Source organism: Tachypleus tridentatus, chromosome 8 (genome assembly GCF_004210375.1).
Source record: "Tachypleus tridentatus isolate NWPU-2018 chromosome 8, ASM421037v1, whole genome shotgun sequence".
Lineage (NCBI taxonomy): Eukaryota > Metazoa > Arthropoda > Merostomata > Xiphosura > Limulidae > Tachypleus > Tachypleus tridentatus.
The window spans coordinates 147,601,527-147,625,535 of record NC_134832.1 but is presented as its reverse complement, the minus strand read 5'-3'; the positions used below and the strand labels follow the sequence as shown (position 1 = coordinate 147,625,535).

Here is a 24,009-nt window from a genome sequence, read left to right as displayed (position 1 = left end):
TGTTGTAAAAGTACTGAAAATGGCCATTATTCCCTTTAAACTTTGTTTTTGGGACCTGGATAGTGGAATTTAGAAATTAACCTATTTTCTATGTAAAAACAGGCAAATTTGCACATTTTCATTTACATAAGATCTGAATAAAACAACATGTCAATCAAAATTTACATGTATTTATACTAAAGTTGTACAACAATGTTTAGAAGTGAGTAGTATTCTGAGATGGCTGCTTTCTCTCTGGAGGAGTGGGAACAGGGAGCTCAGGGCAGTGTGACACTGGGGCGATGGATGATGGAAGGTCTGGATACATGATAGCAACTGCATTCTTGCCAGCTGGACATTTAGAAAGGTCCACCATACAGAAGTAGCAATTGCTTGAGTGGTCAGTGGGTTCACGCCAAATTTTTGGAATAGTGATATTCATGGCTCTCTTTCCCCTCTGTACCATCCTGCAAAAGAGCAAAATAAAATTGTTAGTATGAAAAATAAATTTATTTCATCCACAACTAATGTGTAAGAGGTTCATGCAAAATATTTTGTGATATTTTTTCTGTACTATTGGAAATTAAAAAAATTAAAAGATATTTAAATTTTAAAAGGTCTAAAATTTGTATAATATAAAATCTTACTATTCAAGCAAGCAGACATTGTCCGCCTTACCTTCTAGAGTGTTTTTGCAGTGCTTGCAGGTAAAATGAGGTGCCCAGGTTTGTCTTGATCCCTGAGAGATATGCCAAAATATGCCTTGTAGGCTTCACACATATTAGCAGATGCTATCACAGAGTACTTTTTCACTCTTGTCTTCATAAATTGACCATATACATAGCAGAATGCATCTGAAGAATGCTTGCAGCTTCTTGATAAGCTCGAGAAAATTCTCTATCAGCTACTCCAGAACTGAATCAACCTGGAATGTTCTGGAAAATGGGTAAATTTGAAAATTTCATTACCAAGGTTACAAAAGCAAAGTTTGAAGAGAAAAATAGGTCTTTTACATTTACTTTAGGCATAAGCAATTGAGAAATAACATTTTTCTGCCCAGGAACAAGAAAAAGTAAAATTTTGTTACATAGTGTAATTGATTATTGTAATATGAAGTTCAGGTCTGTGTATTACTAAAAGAAAACCATGTACGTTTTGATAAGGCATGATTCTTGTGGTATGTTAGTGTGGCATATATGTCACAGAATAAAAGTTAGGATGAGGACATATATAAGCTGTAAAAGATGCTATAGAAAATTACTGACAATCTGTAAAAGAGAGGATGAGATAGGTGGGTGTGGCAAGTTGGGCTGATTTTGTAGTTTGTGTGTCTCTAAACACAGATTGAAGGTTATAAAATTTATATTATGGGTTATTAATCTGTAATGTAATGAATAATTTATGTTAAACTAGAAACATCTGACGAGAGGAGTGGTGAAAAATAGAACAAAGTAAGCAAGTTGGAGTGAACAAATGTCACATTACACAGACAAGGGAAGATTCAAAATGTATTTAAGTATTTCCTTTTGAAGTCAATAAATTAACACTTGTATACATTGATATTCAAGTAGTTAAATTTTTAATGTAACTTTAAGAAGTTGGGACATGCAGGATATCCTACCTGTATTGAGAGGGCTAATAAAGCTTCATTATTTGTTTTTTCTTTCTTCCTGAAATGAAGAATGTTGTTTAATGTTTCATTTCAGAAATGTACTTTAGTTTAACACCACAAACCTAAATTAGCGACTATCTTATGTCCTGTTGACTTTCTAAAAGATTTGAAGACTGAATGGTTTGAGCTTTATCTTAGTATAAAAGGTAAATTGTGGACATTCTAGTAATAATAAATATTTATATCTGTAAAAAAATATTCTTTCTGAATCTTTGATGTAACCTCATTGTTATAATTTTGATATATTTTTTTCAGGAAACAAAGAGACGTTGGAAGAGATTCCAAAATCTCAAAATGTTGACATAAGACAAGAGCTTCTAAAGTTCCATGAGAAATGGTATTCATCCAATATTATGGCTCTAAGTATTATAGGTAAAGGTAAGTTGAACTTAGCTTCAGTATATTTGTTGCAAACAGATATAAGCATTATGAGTTTAATGTAGTTGTTCATTGTGTAATACAGATATGTAATGAATTATTTTACCTTAAGAATTCTCATCTAAAATTTCAACACAGGACAAGGGTGTGTGAAGAGTTTACTATAAGGTTATTTTAAATTATGTACCTTGTGTGTGTGTTTTGTTAATTTAATTTATATTTTATATGTTACTTTTGTGTTACTGGAATGATATGTTTTGACCTTTATTGTTTGATACACAAGTCCAAATAGCTTATTTATACAATATCTAGTTTTGAACAGATACTTGTTATGAAGTTGAAATTTTAAATAGGCTTAAACATCATCACAGTTTAGCAAAATAGTGCATTTCTTTAGTTATAATATTTAACTCTGAGCTCATTCAAGAACTGAAATCTAAAAGCCTTTAATTCTAAGTTTTACCTTCTGTAACATTTACACTCTCAATTTTATACTAAACCAAAAAATCCTTTGTGTAGATTCCCAGTTTCACGCTCTGTATCATGTCGTTGATTTGTTGTGTGTGGATTCCCAGTTTCACACTCTGTATCATGTCGTTGATTTGTTGTGTGTGGATTCCCAGTTTCACGCTCTGTATCATGTCGTTGATTTTCTGTGTGTGTGGATTCCCAGTTTCACGCTCTGTATCATGTCGTTGATTTTCTGTGTGTGTGGATTCCCAGTTTCACGCTCTGTATCATGTCGTTGATTTGTTGTGTGTGGATTCCCAGTTTCACACTCTGTATCATGTCGTTGATTTGTTGTGTGTGGATTCCCAGTTTCACACTCTGTATCATGTCGTTGATTTGTTGTGTGTGGATTCCCAGTTTCACGCTCTGTATCATGTCGTTGATTTGTTGTGTGTGGATTTCCAGTTTCACACACTATATCATTAATCTGCCATACTTTGATATTTAAAAACTGTGAAAATATGATTGTATAATTTTGATCATTTCAAGTGCAAATACAGGTGTAATGAACATGTACATTTTGTAATGTAATTAAATAATGTAAGAACAACATCTACAAAATCAAAAACTTTCATGAGGTATGACTTGGCAACTTATATTAGTTGAAATACCAATTCAGTTACTGTTACTAACTTACCTTTTATGAGATACTTAAATATCATTTAGTTGAACACCACAATGGAGCAATTTGAATGAAGTCAAGTGTTGATAAAGTTACAATAAACAACCAGTCTTTAAGAGTGACTCAAATAATGTGGTTTATAATCCAGCAATATGTTACATTATTAGATATCCCCCCCTTCCCCAACTATATAGATACCAGAACAATTTCACTAGTTTCTTAAACTTAAGTTTTATATTTATGTGCATATACATACACAAAGGAAACTTATAGTCCATAAATACAGTTTGGCATAGTGTTGTTAATATTGACTGTTGGCACATTTATGTTAAAAGTGTGTAAACTTGATTTCAGAGTCTTTAGATGAGTTAGTTGAAATGATGATTCTCTTGTTTTTTGATGTGATTTCAGAGTCTTTAGATGAGCTAGTTGAAATGACAGTTCCTTTGTTTTGTGATGTGAAGAACAAAAATGTCACAGTTCCTGAGTGGTTAGAACATCCATTTGGACCAGAACAATTAAAGGTTGAAGTCTCATATTGTTAAGAACAAAAATGTGAATTGTATTTTATGTCTCAGAAAGATGTTTTGCATTTCTTCAAATGAAGCAACACCATCACAAAAACAAAGTTAATTTAAAAGTAGAACAAATATCCCAAAAGGTTGAGCATGAGGGTTGCTTATTTTAATTTGGTGATCTAAGAGAATTTTTTCCTTTGTAAATTTAAAGGTGTGTCCCATACACCTTTTAAAGATCTGTTTTGTTGGTTTTTTTTCATTCAGGCTCGATCAAAATAACCAAATTCATAACAATTTTGTACTGATTAGTTTCTATACTATAAGTTTTAATATACCATGTGTATCCTTCACAAAATTTGACAGTCTTTCTGTAGACATTACAATACTTTTGTTAACCAGAATTGATATTTTAAACAGCAGCTAGGGACTCATAGCATGGCTCCAAGTTTGTTGTTGTTGTTTTTTTCCATTACAAATTTTCAGTTCTGATCTCTGTTGTCTCCTCACTAATTTGAGATATAATTACAGTTTAGGACTCGGGAGGTCAAAACCTTTTGCTTGATGTATTTGACCATGCCCAAGGTCTCAGAGAATAGTTTTAATCTTATCTGAAAGAACTTCAAGTGCTGCAGCTATTGAGGATTCTCTCTTGTTTATTAAGTATTTTAATAAAGATTTGTCTTTAAATGTGCTTTGTTTAATAGTGATTACGTTAAGATTTGTCTTTAAATGTGCTTTGTTTAATAGTGATTACGTTAAGATTTGTCTTTAAATGTGCTTTGTTTAATAGTGATTATGTTAAGATGTTTATACATTTGAAAATTTCATTTGTGTTATTACTAAGATTTTCTGAATATTTACAAAATGTTATTTACAGTAAAATTTTATAATTCTTTATTTTACTTTACCCTAATTCTATGTACAAGATTGATCGATTTGGCCAACCTTGTATCCTATTTAAGAAAACTTAACATGAAACTAAATTTATCATAAATAGCTTTAAACATCTGTTTATATATAAATTTTATTGTTTTGTTGCCTTTTGGAGCATTTATAAATTAATATTCCCCAATAAAATTTATAAATCAGTCAATGAACACAAAGCTCATATTATCTTATCAAATTACATAATTCACTGGCTATTTACAGTTGTGAACATTATTACCATAATTATCCTTTATTTTATCTAACCTAACTTAAAAGGTTTCAAATGTTTACATTTTAGTTATCTTTACAGTTAATAAAGAAAATAATGTACTTACCTGATAGTTTATTATTGGATTTTTATTCATGTAATCCTAGATGCGAACTAGTGTTGTTCCAATTAAAGATATGAGGGATCTGTATGTCTCCTTCCCGATTCCAGATCTTCAAAAGTTTTACAAGGCAAATGTAAGAAATTTTGTCTTAAGTTTCTTCAACTGTTTATTTGTTGTTAGCTAGTAATGCTTCGTGTAGTGTCTAACTTAATGGTATTTTCCCTAAAAATGAGTGCTGTATTTTGTATTGGATGGAAAATTTCATTAGCAGTAGAATGTAAAAGATAAAGGTGTAGTAAAGCTGTTAATAATCTTGTTTCATTTGAGTATGAGTAAACAGATATGTGTATGTTGTGGATATATGTTTAAATTTAATGAACCTAGTTACAAATACTGACCCACAACTTGTATCTCCAAAGATACTTGACTGTGCTTTGCACTAAAAGTAGTACATGGTTTTAAAACAAATAATGTGATAAAATTAAACTTAAATTCTAATGATCATTTTATTACCATAAAACATCTCTGTGAACTGTGACCTTTTGACTTAAAATCATGTGACCACAACACTGAAAAAGCAAACTTCTTACTAAAAATTTGTTTGTGGTTTAGTAGCTCACTTTAACAAAACATGCATTAATTTTAAAAGCTTATGTGTTTACTTTGTTTTCTTTGCTATATTTATTGGGTTGTTTTGGATAAATTGTACTTCAAATTTTCAATGTAAGCACACATGGGAGGAACACAAAAACCTTTGATTTATATATTTTCCTAAGTGCCACATATATTTTTATTAATTTGTTCTCATACTAGATTTTACTAGGCAGATTGTGTCAGAAAATTATTTCTAAACATGTATATCAAACTGAAACTAATTCTGTAACATCTTTTTTAACACCCTGTTTTCAATTGCAGCATGGTTCGTATTTAGGCCATTTGATTGGACATGAAGGACCAGGTAGCCTTCTGTCAGAACTAAAAGCTCGAGGTATGATTTGTTGGTTTTACTTGAAATACATTATTAGTTTTAAAGAGAGGTTTGTAACTATAATATAAAGTGTGTCATCTAGTGAGAAGCAATATGACAACTTTTTTGTATACATCACAGTTTGATGTTAATTATTATTTATCATTCAAAAACTGCCACATGAGTGTCCAAGTTTTAAATAAGAGGATTAAAACATCAGCACCAGCAGGAAGATGTAATTTACATACAAAATATCACCTTCTCTAGAATTAATAATTAGTAGTCTTTTAGTATGGCAGAGTAAAAGTGACCTGATTCTTCTAATCAGACTATTGTATTTTCTTAGGATGGGTGAATTCTCTAGTAGGAGGCTACAAGAGTGGAGTCAAAGGATTTGCTTTTTTTATTGTCAGTGTGGAATTAACAGAAGAAGGCATTGGTAAGTGGACTTATGTTCATTAATCCAACACCATTTTTATAAAGATTGTTTACTGTTTGTCTTAGGAATGACAAAAATACATGACTACTATGTCAGCTGTTTTCAGTACTTTGTTGATTTGCATTCATTGTAGGATTGCTTTTGAATGTCTGTTACTGAATGGGTTTTGTTTGATTTAATGTGAGATGAGGGAAAAAAAAAAGAGGTTAAAGTATACATATGAACAAATATATATTATTATTTATAATAAACATATAGTTTAATATGTATTTTTAATAATCCTTTGCTTTATATATTATTCTTTGAGAGCCTCTTATTTTTATTGTAATAAACTTTAACAGGAAGGTATTCTTGGAAGTCCTTCAAGCTATATTGTAATATACCTATAACAACATGTACCAATTGTATTATTAGCTAATTTTCATGTAAACTGAAGAATTTTTGTATTGTAAGTCCAGACCCCAGTAATAGATATATTAGATTTGTTTTATTGTCTTGTTAAGACTGAAATAGATTGTGTAATAATGGTTTCATCCTGACAGAACACACTGATGACATTGTGACACTGATCTTCCAGTACATTAATATGTTGGAAAAGGTAGGACCACAACAGTGGATCTATGAGGAGTGCAGAGACGTTGCTGCTATGACGTTTCGCTTCAAAGATAGAGAGCGTCCACAATCGTTCGTGTGTGACCTAGCAGAGATGTTACATGTGAGTTATTACTCTGTTTTTAGTTGTCATATTTGTACGGTTGTAGTAACATTCCCACTTTCTGCTGTGTATCTTACAAAGAAAAGCTAGCATCCAAAGGATGTTGCTGTTATTTAGAATTAATATGAAAAATAATAAATAAATAATCAGTGTTTGACATTTCATAACTTAAGTACAGGATTTTTTTGATAGACAAATGAATAAAAAATATAGTAAATTGAGAACTACTAGTGATTGTATTAGAGTTCATTTTTTTTCAAATTTCTACAATGTAACTTAAGTTATTGAGGTATTAGAATAAATAAGTCCTTAAAGTTACTTCAGTTTCAGGTATAATTGTTTTTAGTTTATATAGAGTTAAAACAGTCATACTTTCAACAGTTCTACATCCTTAGAGAAGATATCAAAGTGAGGTGTAATTTTATGTATTTGGAGGCTTGTAAATGTTTTTTCACTTGCTAATGAACAAACATTAGTCAGTTTGAATAATTTCTGATGAAGTTTTCCCTTAAGTTTAGCTATTCCATGTTTTTCAACTGAATTTCAAACACTGTTAGTAATCACAGTTCTAGTGTGTTTCTAACCAGCTCTTCTGTACCTTTCTTTGCAAGGGAACTTTGGGTTGTCTCTTTAGTAGAGCAGATCTTTTCACCACAGTGATGAAAACTCTTATTCTTCATTTAAATTCTACTTTTTGCTTTCTTTAAAAACAACCAGCAAGTTTCTTACCTGTTGTTTTTTATCAATTTAATTTTTTTAATAGTTATTCTGATGATACTGTGCATATAGTCTGTGTTAACACTCCAGTTCCCAGATATTAAAGTTAAATCAGTTTGTTTAATTTCACTTTTAAGCTAAGTAAAACATTGAATATGTCAAGTGTAGAAATGTTGTTTATTTTCTTTATGTTTCAGTTATGACTTTCATATTGGGTTTCCATTCCAGATTTATCCAATAGAAGATGTTCTCTCAGGACCATACTTAATGTCAGAGTATAGACCAGATCTCATTGAAGACTTACTCAGTAGGCTTAACCCAAACAACATTAGGTAAGTTAATGTTACACTGGTTGAACTAGTACATGTCATGGAGCATAATTTCTAAGGAGTACCTATTAAGGTCTGTTTGTATGGTGCTCAAATGAAGCTTTATAAAACAATTATTTAGTGAAAGTTAAAAATTCAATGTAATCTTTATCAACCATAAAAATAAAGACACAAAACCTTAATTTACAGTTATTAAAATACAAATTGAATGATGTTAAAGTAACATAATAATAACTCTATAGTGCATGACATGCACTTAGTAACATTTGATGCAGTGAATACATTATTATTAATAAACATGTAGATGTCAGTCTTATTCTGACAACACTTTATGTACAGAATACTTCATTATCACTAGATGTGTAGATATCAGTTTTGTTCTGTCAACTCTCAATGTACTGAATACTCCGCTATCACTAGAAGTTTGTGTAATTGAACTGAAGTGTTAGTAGTTGTCGCTAATTTCTGAGGTTCTTGTGTTCTATGTGAATTCTTGTTGATGAGTCACTTCTAGAAACAAATATTTTTATTCACAAGAAATACCTACATGTAAATTGTGATAAGGTGACTCACCCCTGTCAGAGACTTGAATGTATCCACATAACAAATTTCATTTGTGTCTTTTATTCTTCTACTTATCATTCAGTGTAATTCAGAATAACATTAGGGAAAAAAAATAAACATACAGATATACATCATACCAAAGTATTGTGGTAAAAAAATGATACTTCCCTCAGAAATGAAGAATGTTATTTAGGGAAATCACCATAATTTGTGTTGTATAAAGAAGTTATTACATTCATATTAGTTACTTACATTTAAATTCCAGTAATTCTACTACCACTAATGCAGTAAAAGTACAAACTGTTGCAACTAAACACCTTAAGATGACTTTTTATGTGTCACAGTTAATGTTTGAGACATATTTTAACAAATTCTTGATGACAAGAAACCTGCTTGAAGTACAAATGTATCTCAGGATGGCTGGTATGGATATCAACACATTTACTAAGAAGGTCGAAACATTGTTTTCTGCCTCATTAACATACCTTGTGATAAACTCTTCAGTATATCTTTTCTAGATACCTTGAGATTTAAACTAAGGATAGTAATAAGAATACACATTTCAAACCAGAAAAAACATATATATATATAGTACTCTTTTAATTTAAGAAAAAGTGTTGTTGAAAGATTTATGACAAAGTTAAGATTAAATTGGTGTGTTGGAATATAACCAGGGTTTCAGTTATTGGCAAGAAATTTCAAGATGTGGTGGATGCTAAAGAAAAATGGTATGGGACTGAATACAAGCTGGAGAGAATTACACCAGAACAGATAAAGGTAATGTATAGTGTATCACTGTTAACATTTTTTTTTTTGCTTTACAAGATTAAATAGTGTATGCCAATTTAACTTTTGTATTCTATCAAATTTCACCTGGGTGCAATAAAACATTTTAATCCTGAAAATATTACTCTGAACATGTAAATAGAAATGGAATGTTGCAAAACATTTGCACAGAAACAGAACAAAAAAAACATTGCATTAGAATTATTTGTGGTAGAGGTCTACATGATTGTGTTAATTGTTTACACGTTCTAGAACTATATTGCTATAACCCTTTTATAGTGGGGTCACAGGTTAAGGGCCAGGTCATCACATTTGTTGACTTGAGAATATTATTGAACTGCTACTTTATGAATTTATGTTAATAAGTTTGGAATCAAATTGTAGGTTATAATTCAAACTTTAGTATATGTGTTATTTCCTTAATTTAAAAGTAAGTATTAAAATAACACCTAAATGTAGATGTTTGTGATGTCAAAATACTACGTCTATAGTTTTGTACTAACTAGGAACTCAAATTACTTGTGTACTGAATCAAACACAGTAGGCCCCATCCAACTTTTTCCATTTTTGGAAATTGTCCCTTATATACTCTTACTACAGTATATGACATGAATAACCAATCAACAGTTTAGAATGTCCACTTTGTGGTTTTATCAGCCATTTTAATCTATGTAAAGACTACTATGTTTTTCCAAACCAAGATTACATGAAGGTAGGTTGTGTTTTTAGTCTGCTCAAAGTTTTATATTTTTTTTAAACCTAAATGCATTTTAGTTACTTAGCTTAATAAATTATAGTAGAATTCTGTTGTATCAATGTAGTTATTTATGCTATTTTTTTAATTATTCAACTTGTATATATAAAACTTTAAAAAAATTTTTGTTTCATATCCTCCACACATGAAATTTTAAAAGGGGCTTAGCAACTTATGCAAAGGTCATAGCTAAAAGAGATGATTGTTTGTTTTATTTCTTGATTTAATGTTATCTATTGTAAGAAAAATAAGTTTAATTTAGTTATAAATAGTGATAATCTATATACATATGTTAATAGTAATAATCTATGTACATATATAATGTATATTAATTGAAATGCTATTGTATATTACAAAATACTAGTCCACTAAAACCCAGCCAAGACAGGGAAGACTAAAGATCAGGTCAGTTTTATATTATAGGATACGTAACATGAATACACGTACACTGCATCAATGTAAATTATGTAATGTTAGTTATGCATGACTGGAGGGTCAATATAATAATAAATATATAGTGTTATGAGACTTAAACTACTTACACTAAACATTTGCATTTTCATGTTATAATCTATAGTCATTATAGCACTCTGTATACCTCTGAGCCACTGGGAGGCGGTTGCTAAAGTGACAGACCCCACATAGCTAAGGTATAGAAAGTAACATAAAATATAAATTCTTACTGAAAACAAATATTTGAAACATATTTAGGTTTTAGAAGTTATGCAAATAATATTTGAGATTTTTGGGATGAAGAATAGTTTTTTAAATCATAACACAAAATCACTTTGCACTCAATTATAGTAACGAAACAGACTCTACTTTGACACACAAAATCACTCTGCACTCAAGGATAGTAACGAAACAGACTACTTTGACACACAAAATCACTTTGCACTCAAGGATAGTAACAAAACAGACTCTACTTTGACACACAAAATCACTTTGCACTCAAGGATAGTAACAAAACAGACTCTACTTTGACACACAAAATCACTTTGCACTCAAGGATAGTAACGAAACAGACTCTACTTTGACACACAAAATCACTCTGCACTCAAGGATAGTAACGAAACAGACTCTACTTTGACACACAAAATCACTCTGCACTCAAGGATAGTAACGAAACAGACTCTACTTTGACACACAAAATCACTTTGCACTCAAGGATAGTAAAAAAACAGACTCTACTTTGACACACAAAATCACTCTGCACTCAAGGATAGTAACGAAACAGACTATACTTTGACACACAAAATCACTTTGCACTCAAGGATAGTAACGAAACAGACTCTACTTTGACACACAAAATCACTTTGCACTCAAGGATAGTAACTAAACAGACTCTACTTTGACACACAAAATCACTCTGCACTCAAGGATAGTAACTAAACAGACTCTACTTTGACACACAAAATCACTCTGCACTCAAGGATAGTAACGAAACAGACTCTACTTTGACACACAAAATCACTTTGCACTCAAGGATAGTAACGAAACAGACTCTACTTTGACACACAAAATCACTCTGCACTCAAGGATAGTAACGAAACAGACTCTACTTTGACACACAAAATCACTTTGCACTCAAGGATAGTAACGAAACAGACTCTACTTTGACACACAAAATCACTCTGCACTCAAGGATAGTAACGAAACAGACTCTACTTTGACAAACAGATCTTTAGTAAAAAAAAAATATTTCATTAAAAATTGTTTTTTTATTTTCAAATAAATGTAATCTTTAATTAAGGTCTATCAGATTTTGTGAAGATACACATGCTGTTTCAAAAGTTATAGTGCAAGAACTTAACATGTGCAAGTGCGTAGATGAACTCGTGTGTATTAGACCGAACCTATTGTGAAAAGGGTTAATTGGCAAGTTCATCATGTGGGTGTTCCTGTTAAACCAGATGTAAGCCTGAACAAGCTTAAAAGTTGTAACCCATTCAGAAAAATATTGTTAAAGAACATTTATTTTGAAAACATAATTTCTTCAATTGAATATACACATTTCTAAAATACCCTGTTTTAAAATTATTGCTAATGCAAATTGCATATTAGAGCAGTGCTTTCCAAACTTGAGGTAACAGTGCCCCTCTAACTCAGCAAAGTTTGCATTGGACTCTCCCTTCACATTAGAATAACTTTTGCAAATGATAACAGTAAAATCAATGTTTTCTTTATCTGTTTTTAATAAAAAAATTTTAATGAGTAAATAGAAGAACAAAAAAGAAAACCCTTTGAGAGCAAAGGGTTAGTTTTGTTAGGCTATCATAGTGTTAAACTTTTCTATTTCTTTCATTATTATTCTTGGGCATCTTTCCACAAAAAGATGCACACTTTATGGACTTCCCCGAGAGGGTGTACCCCAGTTTGAAATACAATATATTGGAGCAAATGCCTTGGACAATCCAGCAAGAAAATATAGGAGGGAAATAATAAACCAATGCAAAGTACACTTGTATAAAAACCTAAACACATGAAATTTTTTCAAAGCTACCCATAACAAATTGACTTGAAATATTTTCACATCTGGATGTGTTTTAAAAATGGTTAGTGAAGCTGAAAACAAATGGAAAAGGATTATAGATAAATATATTATTTTCAGATAATTTCATTTATAGAAACAGAATTTTCTGAGACCAGAATAACAAAATGGAATAACTATTTTTTTCAGTATATTTTAAATACAAAAGGGAGGAATATGTCATACATCTTTCTGCTTTAGAAAGAGTTTTAGCTGTATGAGAAATGTTCTCCTGTTTGTTAGTGTGGTTAACACAGATATGGTTGAAGGTTAACACAGATATGGTTGAAATAGTGTATCTCAGAATGGCTGGTGTGGGTATTAACACTTTTACCAATAAATGTTAAAACATTGTTCTCTGCATTATTAATAAAAGTGTCAATGCCTATACCAGCCATTCTGAGATACATTTTTACTTTAAGTTGGTTTCTCGTCATTAAGAATGGCTGGAATAGCTTGTATTCATCATACTATATAAATATGCTAATTTGTAAACTTTGTCCCACGTGGCATAGCCCTTGTTTACTATTTGTGGTGACTGATTGATAAATACCAAGCTGTTCTGGTTAACAAACAAATGGATGCTGACCCTGTGTTTGATGCACTTTGACTGTTAGGGTTTTGAACTGGACTTGTGTTGACCCTCTATTGTTTCTTCCTTCACTGAACGTCCCTGTAAACTATGTAAATATTCTCATATTTTCACTGTGATGGTTGTTTAAAATCTAGTTTTGTAAGTTTGTAAATGGGATACAAGTAGTTTTAGTGAAACTATGTAAGTTACTATTTTTATCCCAGTTTTCTAGGGCATTCTGGTCATGATCTGTTTAAATTTTCACTGATACGTAACATACACTTCTTAACTATGTTGCCATGGGTATCCTTTACTGCATGTAACACAAAGCTTTAATGTCTAATATTCAATATTTTACTAAACTACTTTTCTGTTTGTGTTTAAACCAATTAGAATAGCCTAACATTTTAACTAATAATCCATACTTTAATAGTATATAAATTTTAAGTTTTAATTCCACAAGGCAATACACATAAAATCCTGAATTTTCCATAGGGTTATGCACATGACACATTTTCTCTAGGTATCTTGTCTTATCTATTTTAGCCACCACCCATTGGGAAAGTATGAAATTAAATGTCAGTTACTCACTTTAAAATTGTCATTGCTTCAACAAACCATATTTTTTATATTCTTCAGTTTTGTTTGGTTGCAGATAAAAAATGAAGATTTGTTAAGTATTTGATTTCTTGTTTTGTTCTTTGTTCTTCATACATAATTATAAAAGTAAGTAAAATATAAAAATAAGTATCTTATTTATTTTACCTAATCTAAGCTAACCTACAAATAATAGGATTGTTATTATTACTTAATAATATTGTTATAAAGTTTCACGAGGCACACAGGCACCTCGTAGTAGTTCATGGGTAATGTAATTTGTTAGCATAACATGAGCTTTCTTATCCAGTGAGTAATTTACAACTTAATTTGCTTAGATTCAGTAATATAAATAAAAAAATTATAATATGATGATGATAGTTTTTCACAAGGCATGCAAGCAGCTCATAGTTGTTCATAGGTAATGTATTTTGTTAGCATAACATGAGCTTGCACATTCCATGAATGATTTACAACTTGTAATGTTGCAGATAGTAGTTAGACATAGACAAAGAACAATAACATTTAATTATAAATAGATGTATACTGTTATGAACTTAGAGCTATTTAGGATAAGCAAATGAAGTTTCATATTCTAGAAAGAAGAAAGGGTGGTTAGAAAGTCAGTCAAAATGATTGATTCCATTTTGAGATATGGTACAGAAAGTAACAGATCGATAAACAGATTTTTCTGAAAAAGTACGTTTGAAATGCATTTAAGAGGTTTGAGGTATTATACAAGGGAAATTTGAGATTTCTAAAACATGAAAGAGTATTTTTAATTTTAACCTGAAAATTACTTTTCACAGTAAATTCATGGGCAAATCTTTTAGTTTATTAAAAAATATTTCACTAAAAAAAACAATTGTTTTTTATGTGAAAGACTTAGCAGTTTTTCAGTTAATATTAAGTTTTGTGAAGATGTACACTATTTTCAAAGTTATTAGTATCAAATTTATAAAGACTTTGAAAACAAAGAGATCACATGATTCATCAAATTGACTGAGCCTGTGTTGAGAGGATTAAACCATTATCCTTGTTCATTTGCTGTATATTAATTTTGTTCTATTAGTTTGTGTGTTAATCTCTTGTTACTTCTTCGATGTGTCTTAATCCTTACTTGCAACTTGTGTGTTGTTGTTACTAGTTTGTGTACTAATCTGTTGTCGTAGCTAGTTTGGCATGTACTAATCTGTTGTCATAGCTCAAAAGCATTAGAACGTCTTTTATTATTGGATGGATCCTTAAGTTTTCTTAAAAAGACCACAAGCAAAAAATTAAGGGTAAGTCAATATTGCACAGTAAATAAGTAATAATAATAATACTCCACAGATAAGTAAAGGTAATGGTATAATACTCACCAGACTGAAGTGATGACAGTTTGTTACTCATCAGACTAGTATATAGATAATGGTTCAATGTTCACCAAGTGAGTAAGTATAATGGTTTAATACTCATCAGATTAGTATAAATAATGATCAAACGTACAGATACTGGTTTAATAAAAGTAACTGTTGTATTTTTAAGCAATGGGAGAATGCAGGTTACAACGAAAGATTCAAGCTGCCTCCTAAAAATGAATTTATACCATCAAATTTTGATCTAGTTCCAAGGCAACCAGAGGTAAGAAAATGTATTTTTCTGTTGCAACAGGGATTAAATTTTCTGAAATGCATTGTATGCATACCTGTTGTATGTTTTGTCTTATTATATTACAGAAAATAAGAAAAAAACTATGTAAAACGTGAGATAACCTTTCTATAGGTTTTGTTACTTAGAGTAAAATATTTTTATTTATTTGATATGTTTTGATTTTGCAGTAGGAAAAAATTCATTGGTGCTAGTTTTTATGTTTTCATATATTCTTATAATTCAGTTTACATTAAAACACTAGAAATTTCATATCTTTCTTTTGATAAAAAAAAGTACTGTGTGTAGTTTCACTGTGTTTTTTATTATTATTTTACAATAAAAGTAATGTTTTACATACCAAATGTACAGGTAGCAGGCCTGTTTCAAAATGTTAGTCAGAATTGTCATTTACTTATATTTAATTTGATATTTTATGTGTATATGCACAGTGATATTAAAGAATGGTTCACAATTTGGTGCATCATACATTGTACACAGATGTTAAAGATATAGTACAGATTCAAATTTTTCAGTTGTCATGTGTTACTGCCATAGGCATCAATGTAGTTTCTTTCTTATATTTCTCATGAGAATCACTAGGCCTGTAGAATATAGCTGACTTAACCAACATGAAAATGACAAGTGTGAACAAGAAGTGAACCAAGATTGTGGTATTAAAACAGCTCTGAATGAATACCATATAATGCATAACTTTTGCAACAGACTTGTTCAGTGTTGTTGTGAACAAGTTCATAAAGAAATTTGAGGAGATGCACTTGTGACAGAGATGCTAACTATTTCAAATCACTGAGCGTAATGATTGTAGACAGAGCCCTTTCATAGTTTGTCCTTTTAGATTTGCCAGAAACAAGACAATCTGGTGAACGAGGTCTCTTTTTTTTTCCACCTTGTGAATGATCGCATTGGTGTTTCTATGCAGCTTATAAACGAGAAATGCCCATCTACATGAGCGCTGATTGGCTGACAAGCACTGATGACGTAACTACGGATTCCCCACGTACCCAGTATGGAGAAGCACTGCACTGAAACTATTGGTAGACGTCGGAGATTAAAATATTTTTTATTATTTCAAGCACAAATGTGACTATTGCAAGTAGCCACTTGGACTATGTCTTTTATTTGTTATCAAAATTTATTTGTATCTCACTAGAAATTTTTTTCATCCTTTTCAAGCCCTGGGGGAACAATTTATCACTTTATCGTATAGGCCTATATAATTATCATAATTTGGGAGTTGCAACAAGTCGTAATGTTTGTCTTTATGAGCATTTAGTCGTAATGTATACACCAAAATCGTAATGATTACGCTCAAATCGTAATGGTTGGCATCTCTGTTGTGATTAGCCACATGCAGGCAAACCATCAACACATACTCCAACTGCTGATGAGGTAAGCCAGGCCACAATGGAACAAGCCATTACAAATGCATATGGATGCATCAACAAATGTTACATTGCCCAGTGTCTAGATATTCTAATTTTAACTCCTTAAGGTTCTTCAGTCAACTTTACAAATGCTTCTTTACAGGTTGCATCATGTTTGCTCATTGAATAAAATATATTTAACTTAACTTTTGTATTGTAGTTTTTGGCAAAACTGGAAGCTGATGTCTAATAGTCTACCAATGCTTCAATAAAACAAACTTCATCCGCTTTTTTGAAATATCAACATGAACAATTACATTACCTAACCAGAAACACATACTCATTTATGTGTAACATTTTTTTCACACTTCCCTGATGTAAGGTGGCAGTGTGGTGTGGTTTCACAGCTGACTTTTTCATTGATCCATAATTCTTTTTGAAGAACCATCAACACATGTACCACAAACTTACACAGTTAGTACTGCAAGGTACCATGTGATGTTGACAACCAGTGTGATTCTCATGCTGAGGCAGTGAAACCTGATAAACATTTCCACATACTAGTAATAACCAGGTGAAATGCAACTTTCAGAAGCACTTTTGGGAAAGAATTATTTCGCATTAATTTTCTTGTTAAAGGTCAGGCATGACACCAGCTGATTTTGGGTTATGGGATTACCTGAAGACACGTACGTACCATGAGAAGCCACACATAATTCTTCACCCTAAAGACGCTTTTATCCAGGAAGTAGCCTGCATGCTAGATGAGATACTCATTATTGCTGTCGTGGTCATTTTCACACAGGGGTAATACATTCTGGATGCTGGAGAAGCACATTTTGGACTGTTGCTGTAAATGATTGGACATGTCATAGAGGCACCAGTAATGACAAGTGTGGCATTTGTATCTACATCAGATCCCTGACACCTCTTGTGTAATCTTACCTTTTGTGCCAGCACCACTGGTGAAATACGATGTGCTAAACTGCATAAATGTCTTTGTAATCCCCATATATTTTTACATTCTTTTTTAATGAATCTTTTGCCTGTTTGGGCAGTGACTTAGACAATTACATTGCACAATGAGAAATTAAAAAATTGTAATTTGTTAAAATTTATAAACATGTTTCATCTTTTCTTCTAGATGGCTGTCAGTGCTGTTATTCTCCAGAAAAATTCTGGAAATTCAAGAGTTGTAACTTTTTCAAGATGCTCTGTTGTTTTGTTGTCGCTTATTTTGTGTATAAAATTTCCTTCAGTAACTCAGCAATAAGACTGAGTGCTCCTAAAACTAAAAATTGGATATTGATACCCATGGTGGATACAGCACAGATAGTCCATGGTGCCTAATAATAAACAAACAATGTATAAAGTTCAATAAATCTTTAATATATTTCAAGTGATTTATTGTTTTATATGTGTGGATAAAGGAGCACAGGTTTGTTTCCTATGTAAATTGTCTAAAATTGGTGGTGCACTATTAACCTCAGTGCAATGTGAACTGTTATGGTTGATGTATGGTTAGGATAATACCATAAGTCTTGCATATATGTTGCTGGTGTTTTCTTGAATAGCATATTAGGTACTTTCTGGGTTAAAAATTGTTATGGTAAGTGTAGATATGTGTGAAAATTTTTATTACATTTCAAAATTGGGTACTTAATGTATTTGGAACACTGTAGTGATACAACACATTAATTCATTGTTATACCAATATTTTTTATTTCACACACTTCTAAAAGTAAGATTTGTTTGTTTTTTCTATGTTATGATATTAGTAAGCTTATAATATTAATCACCTCTTACACTGAAACACTTCACTTAAAGTTGACACTTGTTTGATGAAGTTCTCACTTTGTGATTCACAAATTATTATAGTTGCTCTAATAACACCTTTATTAAACATACCATATTATTATTGGAATTGACGGTGTTGATATTTCCTTCTTTCACAGTTTACGAGTCTTCCTCAGATTATTAAGGTAAGTTTCTCGATCTTTCTCTTCATATTGTCTTTTGTCAGGTAATTACGATTAACTGAACATTTGTCCAATAGGAGTGAATATAACAACTTAGTCTTATGGTATTTTAATTCTATTAACATTAAGATTTTATGTTTCTGCTGAAGGATATCAAATGCTTGGGTTTGAATAAAGAGAAAAACAAAGGATATAAAACAGTAGTAGTGTAAATTGTTTTGTTTATATGAAGTGGTAAAGTATCTTCACAGTATTCACTAATATATTAAACAACTTGCAAATATCTGGTAGGATACTCTAAGTAGTATGAACACCAAGCCAAGACTTCAAATGACTCTGAATTTTCTATAAACACATTTATTTTAAGGCAAAGAGTCATGGTAATATTTCCTTTAGTGTTACTGTAATTAGAAATAAATTTTTCTTATGTAAGACTTTTAATTATTGAGTTTGAGATATTTTCCCCAATGCTATAGTTCAATATTTTGTGAAATATATACAAGAGTCTACATTATCAATAGAAAATAGGAAAATTAAAGTCAGTGTTTTTCTCATTGCACCCTCTTTATTTGTTTATGTTATATCTTTTTATTTTATTTATAAGTCCTTTTGAAGAACTATTCTTTTTGCTGTTTTTTTATTAGTATTGTTTGAAGATATGCTGTTGAGTGGAGATGGATTTTTCTTTGAATTGTGAACCATGAGTATTAGTATTACTAGATCTGTTGTGAAAAACTCCTACATCTTGTAAATCAGAAGTAGTTTCAAAACTTTTTAGGGTTTTATGGTAGAATCCTGACTTTTATTAAGAAGGTTAATATTTCCAAAGTGTAATTGCATGAACAAAGAAATAAAGACATTTGAGTGGATTAGGAATAAATTACTTTTTACCAGTTTTATCAATTTCCAATTCATTAAGAATTTTTATTAGTAGAGTTGGGTTGTGGTTGTGTCTCTGTACTGTTTACATGTTGTTGTTTAGAACTTTTATTCTTGGTATGATACAATTTCCCTAGATTATAAATAAGTAGTATGTTTACAGCAAGTTTTATCATTCATTTGTGTTGTATTCTAGCAAGGAATATCTAATGTAAGATGTTTAAAGTGATTAGCAAAGGAGCCCCACATGCTGTGCATAAATTTAGTTTTATTAGCTTTGAAAACTGTATGAAGATTAGTTTCACTTTTAAGTGAATAATATTCAAAAAAGGTGTTTTTTTCAGTTTTTTTCAATAATTTGTGATGTGTTTTGAGTTTCCCAAAGAAATAAATGCTGATATTTTTTAAAAATTGGCACTGAGGCATTATGAAAGAGAAAATTAGAATGGCCACCAAACTAATAAATATAAGAAAATGAATAAGGTAGGAGATTTTAAAACACTTTTATAGGACACTGAAACACCCATAAAGTTTTATGTGTAACAGAGAGTGAGAAACATTCATTTCAAACAGAAGCACATAGTTTCTAGTTTAGACGTGAAAGTTTCTTCTCCTTGTTCCAGAACACACCAATGTTTCGGGTTTGGTTCAAGCAAGATAATGAATTTCTTCTTCCTAAGGCTAACCTCACCTTCAAGTTTAATAGGTAATAATTACTTATGTGTCTTTTGTTGTTTATTCCTCCTATATTTAAAAACTGCATTTTTGTTTTATAAATCATATCTTCAACTTGGTTATGATGTAAATTTCATTAATTGATTTATAACTGTTAAAATAATTGTCTTACTGTCTTTTGGTAATATACACTAGTTTTGGTTTTTCTGACACTTTATATTTCCTCATAGCCTGCAAATGTAATTTATTTTTATTTTTCTAAAACTGCAAAATAAATGTTTATATTCTAATTATTTAAAGGTTATGTGAGTTATCAAGAGTGTGAATATATTAAACACCATTTACATGATCATACTGGGACCAGTCATTGTATCACCTGAGATCATTTTTCATCTTTACTTCACTAATGGTTTTTCTTCTTAGTCCAGTAGCTTCTCTGGATCCTCTTCATGAAAACTCAACATACTTGTTTGTGCAGCTTTTCAAGGATGCTTTGAATGAATACGCGTATGCAGCTCACTTGGCAGGTCTCATGTATGGGCTTCTCAACACCAAATATGGCATGAATGTAAGTTCTCTTTCCACTTCTAAACTAGGTGTTTATCTCTCAGTGCTCTGAGTATTAATTTTGTAAAGTATATCAGTGCTACATATGAAGTAATGTGTAGGTTACTTCTGTTTTCTTTCAGAAACTTTGGGAAGAGTCATTTGTTAGTGCTATTTAAGGTTTACTGACGTTTTTTTTTTCCCTCTTTAATTTCTGTGTGTAAAATTGATCATGAAATATCATAGTAATTAAAAAAATTGTTCACTGATCCTATAGGAACTGCTGACTGTGTGTAGTGACCATAATTAAATAAGATCTTCATATACCATAAACAAATAGTTTTAAAACTTTATTCTGGATAACTCCAATAATGTAATATTTTATAGAAATATTATTTTCATACAGCTTTATCAGGTCAGTCAGGAAACCTTTGCTTTGTTGTGTAACGTGCTGCAGTGAATACAGACAATTCATGTGATTCATCAAGATACCACATCAGCAATGTTATTTTTAACATGTAGTTAACTGTTGTTTTAAAATAAGTGTATATAGATTGTTTGACACATTACCTTAGGTCTGGGTTGTTACTAAAATGTTATTTGTTGAAGTAAAACGTTTTTAGTATTGTTCTTGCAGTGTAGCAAACTATCACATAAAAGTGTTTATTTAGATCTGTGTTACATATATGTGTGTGTGTGAATTTTTTTACCACTTAAATCCCTGTGTTAGCATAATTCAGGTATACATCTGTGTTGCATCATTGGACATCTATATTCTTAAAATTGGCCTTGTCAAAATATCTTCTAACTTGTATGGTTGAGAATTTCAGCCAATCCTGAGTTCATTCTCTGCTTTTCAAAACTAAAACATTTCACAGTTTTGAAGATTTATTATTTATGCAATGTATAAAAGTGCAAACATGTAGAACTGACTTTTAACTCAAGTAGTTTGTATTATGAATAAATCATTTAATTTCATATAAATTACCAACTGGTATTTCATATTATTACTGTTTTTATTTTATAATAACTACCCAGTGTTCAGAGTTGTGATTTAAATTTATCAGTGTCACAAAAAATAATAGTGAAATTAGTGCATCTGGTTATTGTTTCAGTTGTTATTCCAGCTCTTCAGTAATAAAAATAATTGCAAATATCATTTATTATTATTTTTGATTAATTGAACTTTGTTCAGCTTAGTTTATTATTAGCACAGCTCATGAAAATATTCAGTTAATTGAAATTTGGGTTTTTCTATATTACTTTTTATAATTATTATTTCAATTGTCAAAGTCATTGAAATATTGTCATTATGTTTGTGTATTTTTAATCACAGAATTATTATACAAGTGTTGAAATCTGGTTTCCTGTGTAAGATTTTTAAGCCGTTTTTGTGAGAGTAAATGACTAGTTGACTGTAGTGTAATTGAGACCAGTGATTAATCAGTTAGAAAAATCCACTACTCACTTAGGTTTATAGCAAAATCCACTACTCACTTAGGTTTACAAATGTGGTATGTTTACACTGTAGATGATTCATTACTCTGACATAAAGATGTGATATAAAGTCCTTTTACAGCATGACATTAGAAACTGTCTCCTTTGGTTCTAAAGGTATTTTGTTTTTCATCTAGCTCTATATTCATGGGTACAGTGATAAACAACACATCCTGTTGAAGAAAATCATGGAAAAGTTGACAGATTTTAAGGTTGATCCAAAACGATTTGAGATTCTGAAAGAAACGGTTAGTAGGAAAGCTTGTGTCATTTTAACATGAAGAAACTTATATGGACTAGCTACTGTTATGTCACTTTTTTTTTTGGTTCATCATATGTTTGGTTGCTCAAATTAGCTGTTCTTGTCTTTCTGTAGTGTGTTTTACATCTTATGCCAGTTTACATTAAAATGTATGTATGTATTTTTTACTTGTACACTCAAGAATGAACAAAATACGGGCTGTTCCAGACCTGAAAACTTCTTCCGAGCTTAAACAGACAACTTAATTTAGAATTTAATTCACAAATATAATTCTTACCCTATTTCAACAGTTTTTCCTTAAAACATTTTATAGAATTGATGTTATAGTATGATTTAATGCTAATTTAGTTTATTTCATAAATTTCTCTCTGTGGGACAATGATAAATCTAAAGTCTTACAGTGCTAAAATCCCAGGGATCAATTCCCCCCAGTGGATACAGCAGATAGCCAGTCCATTGTGGCTTTGCACTATAACAAACAAATGTTTCATAAATAGAAATCTTAAGATATTCAAATATATTTCTGTTTGTGTCTAGGAGTCTGAACTCTACACAAAATATTTTTTTTCTTTAAATACTTTGTCTTCTTAGCTTGTGAATATTTCCTAATCAGATTTCAGTATTTTCCAACTTGAAATTTATGTTTTATATTCATATTTGTGTTGTCCAACTATGAATTTATTGGTTGAACTCATGTGAATTGCACCTCCCATAAAGCTCTTTGATTGGTTCTTATTTAAGAAAAGACTTGTAGATTTTAAGCAAATTGCTGTTAGCAAGCAAGATTTATTTTTAATGCTCTTTAACCAAGAATACTAAAGTTCTGTGTTTCAATTAGTCACTTGTTTTAAAAAAAAAAAATTATGGTCAGTGGTAGTTAAGCAACTTGAGAAAATTATAATAATTTTCTTAGCATTTAGAAATCAGATTTTGTTTTATATCTCCTAACAATGTTTTTAAGCTACAGGAATATTATTTCATAACAAGATGTAAGGATGTTTAGGGTTAGTGACAATGTTAATCTTGAGCTGCTATGGGAAATTATTCAGACAATACAAATCCTCTTTTCATTGAATATATTATGTTTATTGTGAAAAGTAAATTCCTATTTGTAGAACAGAATTAAAATTATTAGATACAAGTTTATCTGGATCAGTCTTGATGTCTTTGTATGATGGTTTAATAATGAAGAAACAAAACGTGATGGCAGTGTTCCACTATGGACCACCTGATTTGACTTAAAA

The 24,009-nt window shown here is 30.6% G+C and overlaps 1 protein-coding gene across 4 annotated transcripts in view; it reads left to right on the top strand.

Annotated features, from left to right (window-relative positions):
- The window catches only part of LOC143223714 (insulin-degrading enzyme-like), a 105,224-nt gene that overhangs the window by 64,837 nt on the left and 16,378 nt on the right, over positions 1-24,009 (top strand). For all 4 annotated transcript variants that reach the window (XM_076452035.1, XM_076452034.1, XM_076452036.1 and 1 more), the window contains 13 exons: positions 1,907-2,029; positions 3,573-3,685; positions 4,982-5,071; positions 5,854-5,926; positions 6,252-6,344; positions 6,887-7,059; positions 8,005-8,108; positions 9,344-9,446; positions 15,438-15,533; positions 18,883-18,909; positions 20,409-20,491; positions 20,884-21,028; positions 22,641-22,751. In XM_076452035.1, the coding sequence (XP_076308150.1) occupies positions 1,907-2,029; positions 3,573-3,685; positions 4,982-5,071; positions 5,854-5,926; positions 6,252-6,344; positions 6,887-7,059; positions 8,005-8,108; positions 9,344-9,446; positions 15,438-15,533; positions 18,883-18,909; positions 20,409-20,491; positions 20,884-21,028; positions 22,641-22,751 (1,334 nt within the window). The remainder of the gene's footprint in view (positions 1-1,906; positions 2,030-3,572; positions 3,686-4,981; positions 5,072-5,853; positions 5,927-6,251; positions 6,345-6,886; positions 7,060-8,004; positions 8,109-9,343; positions 9,447-15,437; positions 15,534-18,882; positions 18,910-20,408; positions 20,492-20,883; positions 21,029-22,640; positions 22,752-24,009) is intronic.